This window comes from Pseudonaja textilis, chromosome 16 (assembly GCF_049901715.1).
Source record: "Pseudonaja textilis isolate UNSWEBS1 chromosome 16, rPseTex1.2, whole genome shotgun sequence".
Classification (NCBI taxonomy): domain Eukaryota; kingdom Metazoa; phylum Chordata; class Lepidosauria; order Squamata; family Elapidae; genus Pseudonaja; species Pseudonaja textilis.
This window is the reverse complement of record NC_142005.1, coordinates 5,050,103-5,067,780: the sequence shown is the minus strand read 5'-3', so window position 1 is coordinate 5,067,780 and position 17,678 is coordinate 5,050,103. Positions and strand designations below refer to the sequence as shown.

General features: G+C 42.1%; 1 protein-coding gene across 1 annotated transcript; it reads right to left on the bottom strand.

The window, feature by feature from the left end:
• Positions 1-38: 38 nt before the first annotated feature.
• LOC148124557 (solute carrier family 22 member 6-A-like) lies at positions 39-17,460 on the bottom strand. The gene is made up of 10 exons (XM_087914269.1): positions 16,336-17,460; positions 12,206-12,309; positions 10,638-10,792; positions 9,378-9,546; positions 7,353-7,476; positions 4,410-4,525; positions 2,993-3,207; positions 1,503-1,611; positions 1,001-1,204; positions 39-223 (listed from the first exon to the last, which is right to left on the bottom strand). The coding sequence occupies exons 1-10, from the start codon at positions 16,729-16,731 to the stop codon at positions 127-129; spliced, it is 1,689 nt and encodes a 562-aa protein (XP_087770395.1). The 5' UTR covers positions 16,732-17,460; the 3' UTR covers positions 39-126.
• Between the last annotated feature and the right edge of the window lie 218 nt (positions 17,461-17,678).

The following is a 17,678-nucleotide window of genomic DNA, read 5'->3' as shown; positions in this document are numbered from 1 at the left end:
TAAAATACAAGAAAAAGAGAAAAAAGAACGAAAACAAGGTTCCTTTTTTTTTAAATGAAAATACATGTCCAGAAACGCATGTTCAAAAATGAGCTCTTAAGAAACTTTATTTCCAGAATCAAATTGTCAGCAAGTCTCTTTGAACAAAACTTTTTCCTGCTTCTGAAGCAGGATTTTCTCCTGGGCAATCTCTTCCTCGTTCTTCTTGTTCGTCTTTTTGGATCTGAGGTTTAAAGGGAAGAATAAATAGGAGGTCAGCTGGAAACCATCTCCATCATGTCATGCAATCAACACTGAATAATTAAACTGGGTTGACTTCAACTCCCAGAATTCCCTAGCCAACATAGGTGGACTCAATTCATAGAATTCCCTAGCCAACATAAGTGGAAAATTCCCAGAATTCTCCAGCCAGCATAGATGGACTTCAACTCCCAGAATTCCCCATTCAGCATAGATGGACTTCAACTCCCAGAATTCCCCATTCAGCATAGATGGACTTCAACTCCCAGAATTCCCTAACCAACATAGGTGGACTCAATTCATAGAATTCCCCAACCAGCATAGATGGACTTCAACTCCCAGAATTCCCCATTCAGCATAGATGGACTTCAACTCCCAGAATTCTCCATTCAGCATAGATGGACTTCAACACCCAGAATTCCCTAGCCAACATAAGTGGAGAATTCCCAGAATTCTCCAGCCAGCATAGATGGACTTCAACTCCCAGAATTCCCCATTCAGGATAGATGAACTTCAACTCCCAGAATTCCTCAACCAGCATTTGTGGACTCAATTCCCAGAATTCTCCAGGCAAGAAATTCCTTTATTTTAACATATCTTAGTCTTTATCTTCTTACTTAACAGTTTCATTCATTCATTCATTCGATTTACGTGCCATCCATCTAGCCAAGAGGCAATTAGAAATGATATCAATAAAAACAATTTGCAAAGCTCAGCTGGGCCCAGATAACCAAACGTAACCCCAACGGTTGCCACTCACCTGTTCTCAACATCTTCGATCGTATCCGGCAACGGGACGTTCAAAGTTTCCGGCAGAAGACAAGCGATGATTCCGGCCGTGATGGGGAACGCCCCATACACAATGGGTGGAAGGAAGGCGTAATAATCCTCTAATATCTTGGTCAGTGGGGAGACCATGCCCCCTACCCGGGCCATCGTGCTGCCGAAACCCAGCCCCGTCTGCCTGGGGAAGGCAAAGGAAAAGGTTGCAAAGGTCAGTGAGGTTGGGGTGGAGGGTAGGGGTCCAGGGACCTGAGACCCCTTCCCCTCCCCAGAATTAGCTTGCAATACTGCATTCTGAGCACCGCGCCACCCCTGTTCTCCATGGTTGTAAGTCAAGGACTACCTGTAGTTGGAGACTTGGGGGATTGAACCCAGGACCTGTGGGTTGAACCCAGAATCCTTGGGGGGCGGGGGATTCTGCCCCAGAGTTACTGTTCCCAAAAGTAACCAGAGGGGGCTTTAAACTAAACTCTCCTCACCTGACAGGGGTTGGGTAGAGTTCGGTCGTGAAGAGGAAGACGCAGTTGAAAGCCGCCGAGAGGCAGCCTTTGCCGATGACGGCCAGCACCGTCCGTAGCGTCTGCATTTCTGGAGGAACAAAAAGGAAGAGAATCTGCAATGTAATTCCAGGAAGTCCTCAACTTACAACAATTCGTTTAGTGACCGTTCAAAGGGACAACAGCGCCGGCAAAAAACAGTGACAGGATCCTTTTTCACACTTTTTCACACAGCCTCCCCAAGGTCACATGACCTTTACAAACTTTATGTTGATAAGCAAGACGGTTGTTAAGAGCAAGCCATGCCCAGTTTTACCCCACCTCTCTGGGGTATTTTCTTGCACATTGAAGGGGATGGACTAAATGATCTTTGTGTTCCTTTTAATTACACAGCTCTGAGATTAAATATCAATAGCAAAGCATTACAGTGTTGGATGTATTTTTTGTGTATATTCGTGGATATTGTACTCTCAAATTGCAAATGGAGATGTGGTTGCTCTATTTTTCTTATCTTCATTTTTAAGTGCTTTGGTTTTATTGCATTGCGAACAGTTGCTGGGGTGCATCCACAGTTTCATTGTACTTGTACAATGACAATAAAGTTGTTGTTGTTGTTCTTCTTCTTCTTCTCCTTCTCCTTCTCCTTCTCCTTCTCCTTCTCCTTCTCCTTCTCCTTCTCCTTCTCCTTCTCCTTCTTCTTCTATGGAATCCTTGGAGCAACGTTTCTCAATCTTGGCAACTTTAAGAGGGGCGGACTTCAAAACCATGATGGCTGGGGCATTCTGGGAGCTGAAGTCCATCCATCTTAAAACATGCTGGCTGGGGCATTCTGGGCGCTGAAGTCCACCTATCTTAAGGGATATTCTCTTCGGCATTCTGGGAGTTGAAGTCCACCCATCTTAAAACATGCTAGCTGGGGCATTCTGGGAGTTGAAGTCCACCCATCTTAAAACATGCTAGCTGGGGCATTCTGGGAGTTGAAGTCCACCCATCTTAAAACATGCTAGCTGGGGCATTCTGGGAGTTGAAGTCCACCCATCTTAAAACATGCTAGCTGGGGCATTCTGGGAGTTGAAGTCCACCCATCTTAAAACATGCTGGCTGGGGCATTCTGGGAGCTGAAGTCCACCCATCTTAAAACATGCTGGCTGGGGCATTCTGGGCGCTGAAGTCCACCTATCTTAAGGGATATTCTCTTCGGCATTCTGGGAGTTGAAGTCCACCCATCTTAAAGTTGCCAAGGGTAAGAAACACTGGTTTAAAATATACCATTCTGATTTCTGGATGGGACAGCCCTGACTAAACATGCTACAATTCGGCTTTTTCAGCGGAGAAACTCATCCTGGTCTGGTCCAAGTCCTCGGGACAGGTTGCTGGTCCTTCGGCTGAGGAAGACACCTGAGGCAGCCTCTCCAGGTGTCTTCCTAGGAAGGAACGCAACACACACAACAGGCAGACCAGCCGGTACCTACCCAAGGGCACAAATACGTTGGTGATGATGATGGCGCCGGCGGTCACCAGGAAGGCGGCGAGGCTGACCCTCCGTCCAATGTAGCTCATGGTGATCGTGACGATCAATTTGGCGGGAAAATCCACCGCTCCGAAGATCACCTGGATGAGGTAGATGCTGACCCCAAAATTTTGGAGGTCCATGACCAGCCCATAGTAGGAAAAGCTGACAGAGAACCTGAAGTACACAAAACCACAGTTGTTCTGGGTTGTTGTTGTGGTATAAATACCATTGTCAGTCAAGAGACTGACTTCCTCACCAAACCACAGAAAACAAATTGGAAGATATCCACCTCAAAAGAGGGAGATTGATTGATTCATTTGTTTTTCATGTTTCTGGCCCTCACCACCTCCCTCAAGGACACCTTGAGTTCTTAAGCTGCTGGAATTCTTCTGACAGATAGCCCTCGAGTTATGACCCTAATGCAGCCAAAGATCGGGTCATTCACACAACCAACTCAATTTAACTATGATTATTATTTTTTTGCAGCGGTCGCTAAGCGAATGTAGGTATGTAGGTATAAGTAGGAATGGTGTGGTTCTTGAGGGAATCTTGCCCAGGTTGCTAATTATAGTAGACATTTTAGTGTTCTTTAATCGTTTTAATGATTTTTTAAAATTATTTTTATTGATTTGAAATTCTTGTAAGATTTTGATTGTAATATATGTTGTTGAGCTGTGAGAGTCGTTTGCAGAGATGGGCAGTGAAAGAATGAAAAAAAAGAGGAGAAGAAAAGGAAAGAAAGAAAGAAAGAAAGAAAGAAAGAAAGAAAGAAAGAAAGAAAGAAAGAAAGAAAGAAAGGGAAAAAAGGAAAAAAGAGAAAGAGGAAGAGAGAAGAAAGAGAAAGAAAGTGAGAAAGAAAGGAAAGAAAAAAGAAAAAGAAATAAAGAAACAAAGAGAGAGAGAAAGAAAGAATAAAAAGAATGAAGAGAGAAGAAAGAGAGAAGGAAAGGAACAAAGAGAAAGAAATGAAGAGAGAGAAGAAAGAGAAAAAGAACAAAAAGAAGGAAGAGAGAAGAAAGAGAGAGAGAGAAAAGAAAGAAAAAAAGAAAGAAAGAAATGAAGAGAGAGAGAAAGAGCGAAAAAGAAAGAACAAAAAGAAGAAAGAGACAGAGAGAAAGAAAGAAAGACAGACAGATGAAATTCATTGTTCGCTACGATGTGGACACTCGCAAAAGAAAACAATTCATCCTTGAAAAGGCTTAAAGCAGCTGCCCCAAAGAGTTGTTTTATTCCTACTTTGTACTGTGGATCGAAGGGGGGCGGGGGGGGGGGCTTTTCAAATATAGAGCATGCCCCTCCCTCTTTCTGTTCCTGGAAAACTGACCCACAGGAAATGGTTTCTCAAAGGACGCCATCCTTCAGGTTGACGCTCTTACCACAACATGGAGAGGCAGAAGAAAATGCGACGGATGGTCGGAGTGCGCACCAGGTCAGAAATGGTGTACCTGGATTTGCACGAAGACAATTCTTTTTCCATGCTGGAAAGCAGAACCTACCAGGAGGAAGAAAAACGCGGGAGAAAAAGTATAAGAGGAGCAGAAACTTATGGCGAATGAAGGAGAATTCATAGGAGGATGTTGCAGGGTCCGATCTGGTTCCGTCATTGGGACGAGAGTTTTAATCTTCTGAATTTCGGACTTGTGCTGGCACTCAAGGAACTTCTCGGTAGCAGTGTGTGTGTTTTGGGCTATTCTGTGTGCAGTATTTGCACTTGTCTGTTGTGTATAGTTTTTCAGGAGTTGATTTGGGTGTGGATGGCCGGGCTATTAAGCTGTTAGTTGTTGCTTCCTTGTGCTCAGTTCCTAAATACTTTTTTTGGGGGGGTGTAAATTTTTTTATTTTTAACAACAAACATAAACAAACACAAAAGCACAAAACACAAAATAAAATCTTCTTTCCATTATACAGTGTGTCCGTTGGTACATATTGTGGAAAGGGAACTTCACGAGGACAGTGGTGACACCCAAGCAGGAAAAGCCCAAAGGGAACATCAGGCCAGCCATAAAACAAACTTGCATAGGAAAAGAGATTTAATAAAAGGTATTGAAAGAAGCCCCCTAGACAAAAGCCAAGTAATTAAGAAAGCTAGGGAAACAAGAAAAAGAAATCCCTTACAAACAACAGGTCATGCCAAATCAGCAAAACAAATAGACAAAAGACACGGAATAAATTCCATAGCAGGCAGGAGATTGCCACCAAACAAATATAAGAAAACATTAGGATGAAACTGATAATCCAATCAAACCACCCCGCGGAGTTTACCCTCTGGCGGAAATGAAGACAACCCCTGACAGGATTTAAAACATTAAGAAATACAAACACAAGCACACACACACACAAAAGGAGAAAAGGTATAAAAATTAGGGGTTTATTATACAAAAATGGCTAGCCCCAGGAACGCAGACTTCTTGCTATCCCTTGCCTTCCTGAAAAATAAAAGAACCAGCTTCCAAGCAGTTGTCTGTGTCCTTGCACCGGAGCCCTCCCAGCAGGAAAATCGAATCCTCAAAAGAAAGGCATTTTCCAGCCTTTCAACAATATCTCTTGTGCACAATATCAACAGTCATTCCCTCCTTAATTTTATGTTAAAGTTCATAATGTATAAAACTACTATCCACATAATATCATACTATTATCAAATCGTTGTTAGATTGTAATTACAGATTCTCATCATCCTTTTCAAGCAAATCTCAACTTTCACAAAACCTAGTTCATATTGTCATTCACTTCACAATAATCGATTATAACCTATCGTTACATTGTATTATCTTTACTATTATGTTGTATTTATAATATATTTTATTTCTCTGTTTTCTTATCTAGCCATTGATAAAATAAATCCCATTTTGTTCTTCTTGCTCTCTGATAGCAAATGTCAATCTACTCATTTCTGCACGTTCAGTTCCTAAGTACTTGATGAGCTGCTGACAAATCAGTGCTCATATTGATTGACAAGAGGCCAATATCCCAGGCTTCAATCACTTCCCTGGATGTTCTGCCAACAATCTTAGTAGCTACAAAATTGAATATACGTTATATATTTGAATATATCCTTGTTTATTGCAGTGTGAGGCTATCAATGAATTTGGGTCCTCTCGTTCTGATCTCTCGCTTATCACTTCGATAAGGGAATACGAAGTTGGGATACAAAGTGGATTGATTTGACTAAGGTAAAAATATGCGTGTTACTATTTCTGGATGCTCTTAATGGATTTTTGCTGATTGGGACTGAGTAGTGAGATTTTTACAATTAGTTTACTGAGAAGAAATGAGATAGGAGAAAACACTGAAATACTAGAAAAGGTGTGAAGTGACATAATTGTTGATAGTTGCTGTCATTTATATATTTTAAAAATCTTTTTACTTCTTTTTAACTCTCTTTTGGTTTGTTCCTTTTTTTACAGTTTATAGTTTTCCAAGTTTGCATTAATTTCTCCTCTTCGTTCTTATAAACTTGAATACAAACCTTTATTTTTTAAAAAAGAGAGTGGAATAAACACGAAATACCTTGGTATTCCTCTCCAAGGTAGATATTTGAGATGGTGATTGATTGATTGATTACATTGCCATTGAGTCATTGTCAACTTATTGACTACATAGATATAAACTTCAGTTCCCCAAATTCCCTAGCCAGTGTTCTTTAAGATGGCCAGTGTTCTTCAACTTCCAGAATTCTCTAGCTTGTATGCTTTAATATGTATGGGCTTCAACTCCATGATGACTGGGATAATTCTGGGAATTTAAATCCCCAATCTCAAAATGGTCGAGATTAAGAAACACTAGAGTCATGAAAAGGAAACATTCAAGGGGTTACAAGAAAAAAAGGGGGAGAATTATACCTTAAGCCCTAGAAAACAGGATAGTGTTAAGAAGAGGCTCAGATTAGCTTCTCCCTAACTCAGTGTGGTATAAGAGGGCAGGGAGAAAAATAATCAGGACTACATGATTGTGTGAATGCAGCCTACCTCAATAATTTAGTTTAGTTTAGTTTAGTTTAGTTTAGTTTTCTTATGGAATCTTTCCTAATCTTGATCCTCTCTGAGCTTGGTGCGGTTTTTTTCAGACATTTCATTACCAAGCTAGGCAACGTCATCAGTGCTGGTGGGGAGTGGGGTTTGCTCTTATCACTTTTTAACACTGATAAAGTAACGTAGTTGGGTAATGAAACGTCTGCAAGAAAGAGAGCACCGAGAATCCTTCATTTCAACCCTGAATGACAGATATGCTTCTTTATTTTTTCCTAATCTGAACAACCTCCAAGATTTGGCATTTTTTTTCCAATGGCTTGGTGAGTTTTCCCCTCCTCGTTTCCTCCATACCTCTGTGGTGATTCTTGCACCCGCTTCCTCCTTTTTGTTGATCCTGGCCACTCTCTGGAGAACACCAACGGCCTTAGTGGCCTGGCCGGACTGGATCAGCCAGCGAGCCGATTCAGCGTACCACCTGCAAGATAGAAATCCAAGTGGCCATGAGTTCCACACGTTATCAAGTCTACCTGCCAAAACCCTAGGCCCGTGATGGTGAACCTATGGCATGCATGCCACAGGTGCCACGCAGAGCCATTTTTGCAGGCACGCGAGCCCCAGCCAAACTTACCTGCACGGTGCATGCGGGCACCTCCCAGCTGATTTTTGGCCCATTTGAGGCCATTTTTGCCCTCCTGGAGGTTCGAGGGAAGCCTCTGCAGCCTTGGGAGGCCGAAAAATGGGCCCATTTAGGCACTCCCCGTATTTCCAGAAGATTTTTCAGCCTCTCAAGGCTTCCCTCAATCATCCAGGAGGGTGCAAACAGCCTCAAAATCAGTTGGGAGGTACACGCATGCACAGTGCAGGTAAAGGGGCGGGGCAGGGGTGTTGTGCGCGCGTGTGCAGGGGGGGCATATTGCATTGTGAGTGCTGGCATGCACACGTTTTCAGCACACCACAACAAAAAGATCCGCCATCACTGCTCTAGGCAGTCTTCGACTTAACAGCCACACCCCTGAGCCTAAAATTTATGTTGCTAAGCAAGACGGTTGTTAAATGACTATCCCCTTTGGCGACTTTCCTTGCCACTGTTGTTAAGCGAATCCCTGCAGTTGTTTTAAGATAGTCACATGGTTGTTAAGTGAATCTGGCTTCCCCCATTGACTTCACTTGTCGGAAGGTCTCAGAAGAGGGTCATGTGACCTCCGCAACTGTCATAATATAATAATACATAATACATAATAATACATAATACAGCTCATCAGTCTGGAACCCACATTATGTATCTGATATTAACGCAGTTGAAAAAGTCCAGAAATATTTCACAAGAAGAGTTCTCCACTCCTCTACCTGTTGCAGAATACCTTATGCCACCAGACTCGAAATTCTAGACCTAGAAAACCTACAACTACGCCGCCTTCAGTCCGATCTAAATATAGTATATAAAATCATACATTGCAATGTCCTACCTGTTAATCAATACTTCAGCTTCAACCATAACAATACAAGAGCATGCAATAGATACAAACTCAAGGTTAATCGCACCAAACTTGATTGCAGGCAATACGACTTCAGCAACCGAGTGGTCAATGCCTGGAATCCTCTACCTGACTCTGTAGTTTCTTCCCCAAACCCCAAAAACTTTAACCTTAGACTGTCTACTATTGACCTCACCCCTTTCCTAAGAGGTCTCTAGGGGGCGTGCATAAGCGCACCAACGTGCCTACCGTCCCTGTCCTATTGTTTCTTTTATTTTTCTTATATGTACCCATTTCATGTATTCATAACTATTTATATACTTATACCTATTATCTTGTAAGCGATTGACAAATCAAAATAAATTAAAAAAAAAAGTACCTGCCAGTTGCCAAGCATTTGAATTTGGATCACCTGACCACAAGGATCGTTGCAACGGTGTGGAATAAGCATAAGAGAATAAACAGAGTTGGAAGGGACCTTGTAGGTCATCTAGTCCAACCCCTCATCTCACTTAGCAACAGAAATTTTTGGGCACAGTTGTAAGTCGAGGCCCTCTGTTTCAGATACAGCGGGCCCCACAGGGGACCCTGCATTGATGTGTCGCATTGTGGACAACCTTGTGTTAGCCAAGGTGTTAGTAACACTTCTGGAAAGGAGACCACCTGGAGATAACTCCCTCTGAAAAATGGTCACTTTTTTCAGTGCCATTGTAACTTGGAACGGTCACTAAACGAACTATTGTAAGTCGGGGACTCTCTGCGCTGTTCTACGCAGAACCACAACTCCCCTTTTCTTCTCTTTTACTTGTCGCCAACGCCTTTTCCGCTTCTGAAACTTCAGCCCTCTCGGAAAGGAGGGAGGCTGTCGCAGATCACACCCCCCATCATCCCCCACACGTACCAGGAATAAAGCAGGAAGGCCAAATAAGGAGCCGAAACAGCCACCTGCAACCAACGCCAGTCCCGGATGGAGTAGGCCAAGCCCGCGAGGAGGATTTGCCCCGCAGTATAAGACAACCCAGTGAGGGCGATGGTGATGGTCCGGTACTGGGTGGGAATCCATTCCACAGCTGGAAAAAGAAGAAGGAATCCGTTTTGAGAAACCAGTTCTGCACCTGTTCTATCTGAAGAGGGCCAAGGGTCAAGCCAACCCCCTGCAAGAAAACTCACGGTGGCCAATTCAACTTAATGCGAGACCCTTTCCTTTCTTAATAGTATTAGTCATATTAACTTATGAAGAATGGAATGGAATGGAAGAATAGAATTAAAATAATAGAGAATAGAATTAATAGGAATAGAATAGAATAGAATAGAATAGAATAGAATAGAATAGAATAGAATAGAATAGAATAGAATAGAATAGAATAATAGAGAAGAAGAAATAGAATAGAATATACAGGATAGAAATAATAGAATAGAACAGGAGAATGGAATGGAATAGAGTAGAATAAAATAGAATAAAATATAGTAGAGTAGAGTAGAACAGAACAGAACAGAACAGAGTTGGAAAGGACCTTGGAAGTCTTCTAGAGAATGGAATGGAATATACTGTAGAATAGAAGACGAGAAGAGTTGAGTTGGAAGAGACCTTGGAGGTCACCTAGTCCAACCCCTCCCCCACCCAAGTAGATCCTACATCATTTCTGACAGATGGCAATCCAGTCTCTTCTTGAAAGCTTCCAGGGATGAAGCTTTGACAATTTCCAAAGGCAACTTCTGTTCCATTGGTTGATTGTTCTCCCTGTCAGAAAATTCCTCCTTATTTCCAGGTTGAATCTCTCCTTGATCAGTTTCCATCCATTATTCCTTGTCTGGTCTTCGGATGCTTTAGAAAATAGCTTGTCCCCTTCCTCCTCTCTGGGGCAGCCCCTCAAATATTGGAAGATGCTCTCCTGTCTCCCCTGGTCCTTCTCTTCCCTAGACTAGCCAAGCCCAGTTCCTCCAACTGTTCTTCATATTTTTTCATAAGAGGAAAAGAAACAGTCTAGACCACGGTCAGATCAAAGATCTCTCAGCCCTAATTTGAATTTCTAACTTGGAAATCCTTATTGGGGGGAGCCCGGGTGATCCACCCAGGCCAAGAGGTAAATTAGTTTTGACCTTGTCTCGAAGCCCCCCACCCCACCCCCCGAAATCCTCTAGAGAAGGTTGAACCTCTTACTCAAACAGGCAATGCTGAGACCGAATCCTGAAAGCGCCATGCCGGTCAGGAAGCGGAAGAAACAATAGGAGGCGTAATTGGGTGAGAAAGCAGCGCAGACTCCCGTCACGGCCATTTGGAAAAAGGACCAGATTACGAGTGCTCGGCGGCCAAATCTGCAGGAGGAACAAAGAGACCATCATCCACTGCCCTGCTGCTGATAAGCCTGGCAGGCATGAAAGAAAATGGGAGTCTGTTTGGGTTTGGGTTTGTGTGTGTGTGTGTGTGTTGGGAGACACAGATTTCTCTCTGGGAGAATAGAGGTCCTTAATTTACGACTGTAATTATGACTCATGACTGTAACCGAGTCCTTGAATTATGGCTGTAGGTTGTAATGGTCATTGAGTGGGTCATCATATGACTGCACCCAATTTTACAATTTTTTAAGATTTGTGTCAGACCTACAGAGTCCCTTCCAAGTAATCTATTCTATATTCTGTTCTGTTCTGTTCTATTCTATTCTATTCTATTCCATTCCATTCCATTCCATTCCACTTACTCTACTCTAATTCTAATTCTAATTCTATTCTTATTCCATATTCTGTTTTATTCCTAGTTCCTATTCCTATTGTATTCTATTTCTGTTCTGTTCTCTTTTCTTCTCTTCTTTCCATTTCTCTTCTCTTCTCTTCTCTTCTCTTCTATTTTCTCTTTTATATTCTCCTCTACATCTATTCTACTCCTTATTCTATTCTAATTCTAATTCTATTCTTATTCCATATTCTGTTCTATTCCTTATTCCTATTGTATTCTATTCCTGTTCTGTTCTCTTCTCTTCTCTTCTTTCCATTTCTATTAATTCTATTCTATTCCTGTTCTATTTTATTCTATTTTCTCTTCTATATTCTCCTCTACATATATTCTATTCTATTCTATTCTATTCTATTCTATTCTATTCTATTCTATTCTATTCCATTCCATTCCATTCCATTCTACTTACTCTACTCTAATTCTAATTCTATTCTATTCTTATTCCATATTCGGTTTTATTCCTAGTTCCTATTCCTATTGTATTCTATTTCTGTTCTGTTCTCTTCTCTTCTTTCCATTTCTATTAATTCTATTCTATTCCTGTTCTATTTTATTCTATTTTCTCTTCTATATTCTCCTCTACATATATTCTATTCTATTCCATTCCATTCCATTCCATTCCATTCCATTCCATTCCATTCCATTCCATTCCATTCCATTCCATTCTATTCTATTCTATTCTATTCTATTCTTATTCCATATCCTGTTCTTCAAAGAAAAAACAAAATAGTCCTGAAAAAAAACACCTTTGGGACAACCAGGACTTGGATGATGCCTGAGAATCTCTACAGACTTCCAAAGCGAAGGAATCTCCTTGCAGGTGTCAATCAGATCTAAGAGGTAAGAGGCCGTTAGCTCCCCCTTGTGGCCAACACCCAAACCGCACTTCTAAGCCTACTGATGGGATAAAAAAAGTCACTGGATCACCAAGTAGTGCCATGACCTTCACCCGCTACTCACCTCTTTCTCCCAGTGCTTCCCCCTGCTGACCAACATACCTGTCAGCCAGCCCGCCTAGGACCAGGGCGCCGATCAGCACGCCCCCCATGTAAATGGACTGCGCCATCTCCCGAAGGTTACGCCGGTCACACACCAAGTCCCACTGTCACAGGAGAAAACCAGATCATTAAAAGCTGTACCGATAGAAAAGAATATTTGCAGCTCAGAGTTGGACTGTGGAGTTGGACTTGAAGCTCTCTCGGCTTGGTGGTTTTCTTGCAGACGTTTCATGACCCAACTAGGTAGCATAGAGAGCGAGCCCCACTCCCTTCTAGCATTGATGATGTTACCTAGTGAGGTAATGAAATGTCTGCAAAAAAACCAACAACCCATCAAGCTCAGAGAGAACCAAGGACTCCACAGTCCTCCCCCTCCTCTTCTTCTTCCTCCTCCTCCTCTTCTTCCTCCCTCTTCCTCTTCCTCTTCCTCCTCCTCTTCTTCCTCCTCCTCTTCCTCTTCTTCCTCCTCCTCTTCCTCTCCACAGTCCTCACTCCCTTCTAGCACTGATGAAGTTACCTAGTTGGATAATTATCAAACATCAGCAAGGAAAACCATCAAGCTCAGACAGCACTAAAGACCCCACAGTCCTTTTCTTCCTCCTCCTCCATCCCCATTCTCTTATAGCACTGATGATGGTACCTAGTTGGGTCATGAAATGTCTCTAAAAAAACAGCCAAGCTCAAAGACCAGCAAGGACCTCACAGTTACAAGGCGTGTGTGTGTGAGAGAGAGAGAGAGGAGGAATCATACCTGATTGAAGTGTTCAGGGCCTGGATGATGTGCGTGGTGTGTGATGTGTGCTTGGAGGACGGGGAGTGAAGATTGAGGCATGTTTGCAACTTACAGGCATAGAGTAGTCCTTGATTTACAACCGGTTGCTAAACAACGCATTCAAAGTTACAACGAACAGGCAATTTCACAAACGTCACTTCAGAGTTTAAAACAAACCACGGTTCTTTTTTTTTTTCTTCTTCAAATGTTTGCATTGCTCCCTAGTGAGTTTCCAAAACATTTCAGCTGCCAGAATTCTGGAGCCACAGGACTAGAAACTTGATTGCTTCTCTTGCGATCTTTTAAAAAAACCAAAAAAAGCAGATTTTGCTCCCAATGCAACCAATTCAGAGGCTGATCTTTTGGGAATGAAGGGCGAACACGCTGCCGGGCAAATCTTGCACATTTAGCAAGAATCAAGGTTGCATCCTGGTTAGCCGACTTTGCAAGCTGGGGAAGGTGACAGGAAGGGGGAGAACAAGAAGAGAAATATAAATTGGGGGCACATAGAACATATTCCCCCTCGGGGAAGAGAAAAGATGGAGGGAAGACAGGCTAAGAACAACATTTTTGCTCTCTGCAGAAAAATTTGCCAGTCCTTCTCTTAGAACTGGTGCCAGATAAATATTTCCCACTGATCTGAGATTTTTCTGTGCCCAGCAGGGCCTTTGGATTGCATTAGGACTGGGGGGGTGGGGGACAAGGCCCCCCCATTTCCACACCAACCCAAAACATTTCCTGTGGTTTCTGCAACTTAACTCCTTTATTTGCTGGGGGGGTGTGTGTGTGGAAATTGGCAGGTTGCTTGGCTGTATCTCTCTCTCTCCCTGTCGGTTCATCACTACTAAGACTTAAGGTTTCTAAGGACAGGGCTGGAGGGTGGCAATCACAACTTTGCAAAACCCTTTTGTCTAGATCTTGAGGGTCTTCAAGTGGGGGGCACAACAGGGCCAGCAGAAAGTCCTGGGTTCGAAAGAGTTGAATTCAAACTCTAGCAAGGTGCTGCGTTAATATTAGGGTTGGTCACACAGCCAGCCAGATGTTCAGACTGGAATTTTTATCCAACTTATTGAATCCTTCCAAGGATTGGGATACATAAGTGTGGTTGTTTGATGGTGTTAAAGGTATAGGGTTTCCTGCCTAAGCAAGGGGTTGGACTAGAAGGCCTCCAAAGTCCCTTCCAACTCTGTTATTATTCTATTGTTGTTCTGTTCTACGCTATTCTCATTTTACTATTCTATTCTATTCGTCTCGTCTTGTCACAGGATGTCAGCCGTTCCGAGTCAAGCTGCCTTTTGCAATTGACCGATGGGGATTTTGTTCAAAGGGTGAGGGGTTCCAGATAATATTCTAATCCTTATCATTTCCTGATTTTCTACAGATCTGTCCATTTCAGTCTCCCTACTTGCAACTCTGCCCAATTTGGTTCCGTCTTTTTCCAGTTTCTCATTTCAAGGTTTTGAAGGAATAACCACCAAACCAGGAGAATTGCATTTGAAAAACAGCCAAAGAGACATCTAGAATAGCAATTTAATATTGCATTTAATAAATATTTGGCATTCTTTGCTCTGGCAAAACCATGACTGAGTCAGGAAAGGAACAGCAGTAAGACGACACAATTAGGAAAATTTTGACAATCATTTTCAGACGTTGCTTTTGAGACCTTAGCTAAATTTTTAAAATTCTTTTTTAGCCCTGTTTTATAACTTTCCATCTATTTAACCAGGTACAACGAGGGCTGCCTTTGATCCAAATTGTTTATGTTATCTTGATGGCAGCCACTGGGGAATTAAATTGGATTCTTTTTCATGTTGCTTTCATCTTTATAACGCTTTCCAAGGCATTTAGATAGTATTCCAAAACTGTCCATACGTGTTTTTAAAAAGACTATATAACCTAGCCACGAAATAATCTTCTGATACAAATTCTTGACTTTTTAAAGGGAGGAAAGCGGGGGAGGGAACTCTGTATAAGTTCAGAAGCACTCCTTCCATGCTTGAGGCATTCAATGCTTTAGTGCATTGAAATCTCTCCCGAAGAGCAACAGAGGTGATTAGGGGGTGAGGCTAAAACATATGAGAAATACTTGCAGGATTTGGGTTTGGCTAGTCTAGTGGAAAAAAGGACTAGGGGTGACATGAGAGCAGTCTTCCAATATCTAAGGGGCTACCAAAAAGAGGAGGGGGGAGTCAACTTATTTTCCAAAGCACCAGAAGGCTGGACAAGAAGCAATGGATGGAAACTAATCAAGGAGAGAAGCAACCTGGAAATAAGGAGAAACTTCCTAACAGTGAGGGCAATTAACCAGTGGAACAGCTTGCCACCAGAAGTTGTAGGTGCTTCATCACTGGAAGTTTTAAAGAAGAGATCGTAATGTAATGTATACATCCAAACTAGGCTGTGATGTTTCTCTGTGTCATATGTGTCTGTGTATGCATAATGCAGATCCTTTGAGAGCTGAATGCAATGAAATTTCATTTTAATGTATGCTGGTTAGCGTACATTTAAAGGGATAATAAAATCTATTCTATTTCTATTATTTCTAATCTTCGGCTTATGTTGTGACTGCAGAAGACCTTTTTCATTTTGAAGTATGCTGTTCGAGCTTTCTCTTTCCTTGTTATATTCTATTCTATAGTCTGTTTTATTTCTATATTTCTATTTCTGTATTTCTATTTCTATTTCTCCTCTCATTTTCATGCTATTATTTTCCTTCTCTTTTCTCCTCTCTCGTTTCTTTTCCCCTCCTCTCCTTTTGTTTCTCTTTCTATTCTATTCTATGCTATTTTCTATTCTATTCTATTTTCTATTCTATTTTCTTTTCTAATCTAATTCTATTCTCTATTCTACTCTACTCTACTTCTATTCTATTTTCTATTCTATTCTAATTCTTTTCTCTATTCTACTCTACCTCTATTTTCTATTCTATTTTATTTTCTATTCCATTCTATATTCTATTCTAATTTTATTCTCTATTCTATTTTCTATTCTATTCTATTCTATTCTATTCTAATTCTATTCTCTATTCTATTCTATTTTTATTCTATTCTATTCTAATACTATTCTCTATTCTACTATTTTATTCTAACTTTATTCTCTATTTTCTATTCTATTCTATTCTATTCTATTCTATTCTATTCTATTCTATTCTATTCTATTCTACTCTACTCTACTCTATTCTATTCTATTCTTCCATTCCATTCTCTTATGCTGTTCTATGATGTTCTATGATTCTTAAAACCAGTCCTCCACCCAAGGAGACACACGCCTTTGCTCGGAGAATCTCTCCCTATCCCAACTTTCCTTTCGTCCAAATAATATTTCTCATAATTCACCACCCTCCCGGATGGCCACTCACCTCACTGACGATGGTGGACGTAAACTGAGTTTGGTCATAAAACCATCCCTCGGCGCACGGTTCGGTTGCCGTCTCATTCGCCCCGGGGACACTTGCGTTGAGGAGATACCACTGAGCATCCGTGAAGCGCCTGCATTTCTCCAACCTTTGCTTGTTATCCAGGGGGATGCTGACCCGGAGAAGCTGGCCGGCGCCTTGCAGAAGAGTGATATTGGGGTACTCGCTGCCATTGGGGGCGAGGTGCACCTGGCAGCGGTGCCCCGGGATAGCGCCCGTGAAGTTCTGGAGAAGGTTGTGGCTGGCCATGAACAAGATTGGGATGGTCAGTAGCATAGTGTGGATAAGTTGGAAGCGTCCCATGCCACCAATTTGCTCCAGGAGCTCCCCAAAAGCCATGGTGAGCTAGAAAAAATCCTCAGGGGGTTTTCCCAAAAAAAACCCTCTACAGGCCAGATCTTAATCCTGGGCCGAACACTGTTCACATAAAGCAGAAGGCCAGGAGATGGAGAGATGGAGAAGAGAAAAGAAGAAGAGAGGGAGAAGAGAAAAAGATGGAAAGATGGAGAAAAGAGAAAGATGGAGAGATGGAGAAGAAAAATAAAGAAAGAGATGGAGAGATGGAAAAGAGAGAAAAAAAGAAAGAAAAACACTGTAAGATTGGCGGTGACTTTAAAAAATAGAATTCCTTTAAAACAAAGATCCGGAGGAAAAGAATATCCAGGATTTTTTGATTCAAAGAATTAGGGTTAGCAGATTCAGTGGAAATAAACCGCTTTTTCTAAACGGAGCGCCCTTAATTCTCTTAAAAATAGCGTCTAAAGAGCTCAGCGCATCTCTTCCTTCATCCGGCGATGCTGGAGAGGACCGATCCGTGCGCTTTTTCAGGGTCAGAAAACTCCCGTTTTCCCTCCCTTCGCCCTTACCCCGTTGACTCTCCTTTTTGCTGGGGGAGATTTGAGGACCTGGCTGAGAGTTTTGGAGTCCAGAAATGTGCCGTCCAATGAAGAAAGGGTGAAAAAAAAGAGAAAAAAACTATTGAGATTCTTGGCACTCACCCGCATCGAAAAGAAAAACGCTCTCTGCCCTGTTCGTGCCCAGTCCCAGGGAGCTACTGAGCCCTTCGGTTTCCTGCTTAAGGAAAATTGTTTGGAAAGGTTGCTTTTAGCGTGGATTATTTATGAAAAGCGACAAGCAGCTGATTTGGTTAACGTTTGACCCTGGTTTGGAGGGGGATAAACTGGGGGGGGAATTGAGGATGGCAGGGGGTGAGGAGGGTGCAGAGAGATTGGTTAAAGGGGAAGAAAGTACATGAACTCTTGAAAGGAACAAGGGTGAAATATGCA

Excerpts from the sequence above, each read along its gene's own strand:
- LOC148124557 (XM_087914269.1), bottom strand. The coding sequence starts at position 16,731 with ATGGCTTTTGGGGAGCTCCTGGAGCAAATTGGTGGCATGGGACGCTTC. Across the intron at positions 9,547-10,637 it reads TCTCAGCATTGCCTGTTTGA|CTGTGGAATGGATTCCCACC; the intron begins GTAAGAGGTTCA and ends TTCTTTTTCCAG. Across the intron at positions 1,612-2,992 it reads CAACGTATTTGTGCCCTTGG|AAATGCAGACGCTACGGACG; the intron begins GTAGGTACCGGC and ends TTGTTCCTCCAG.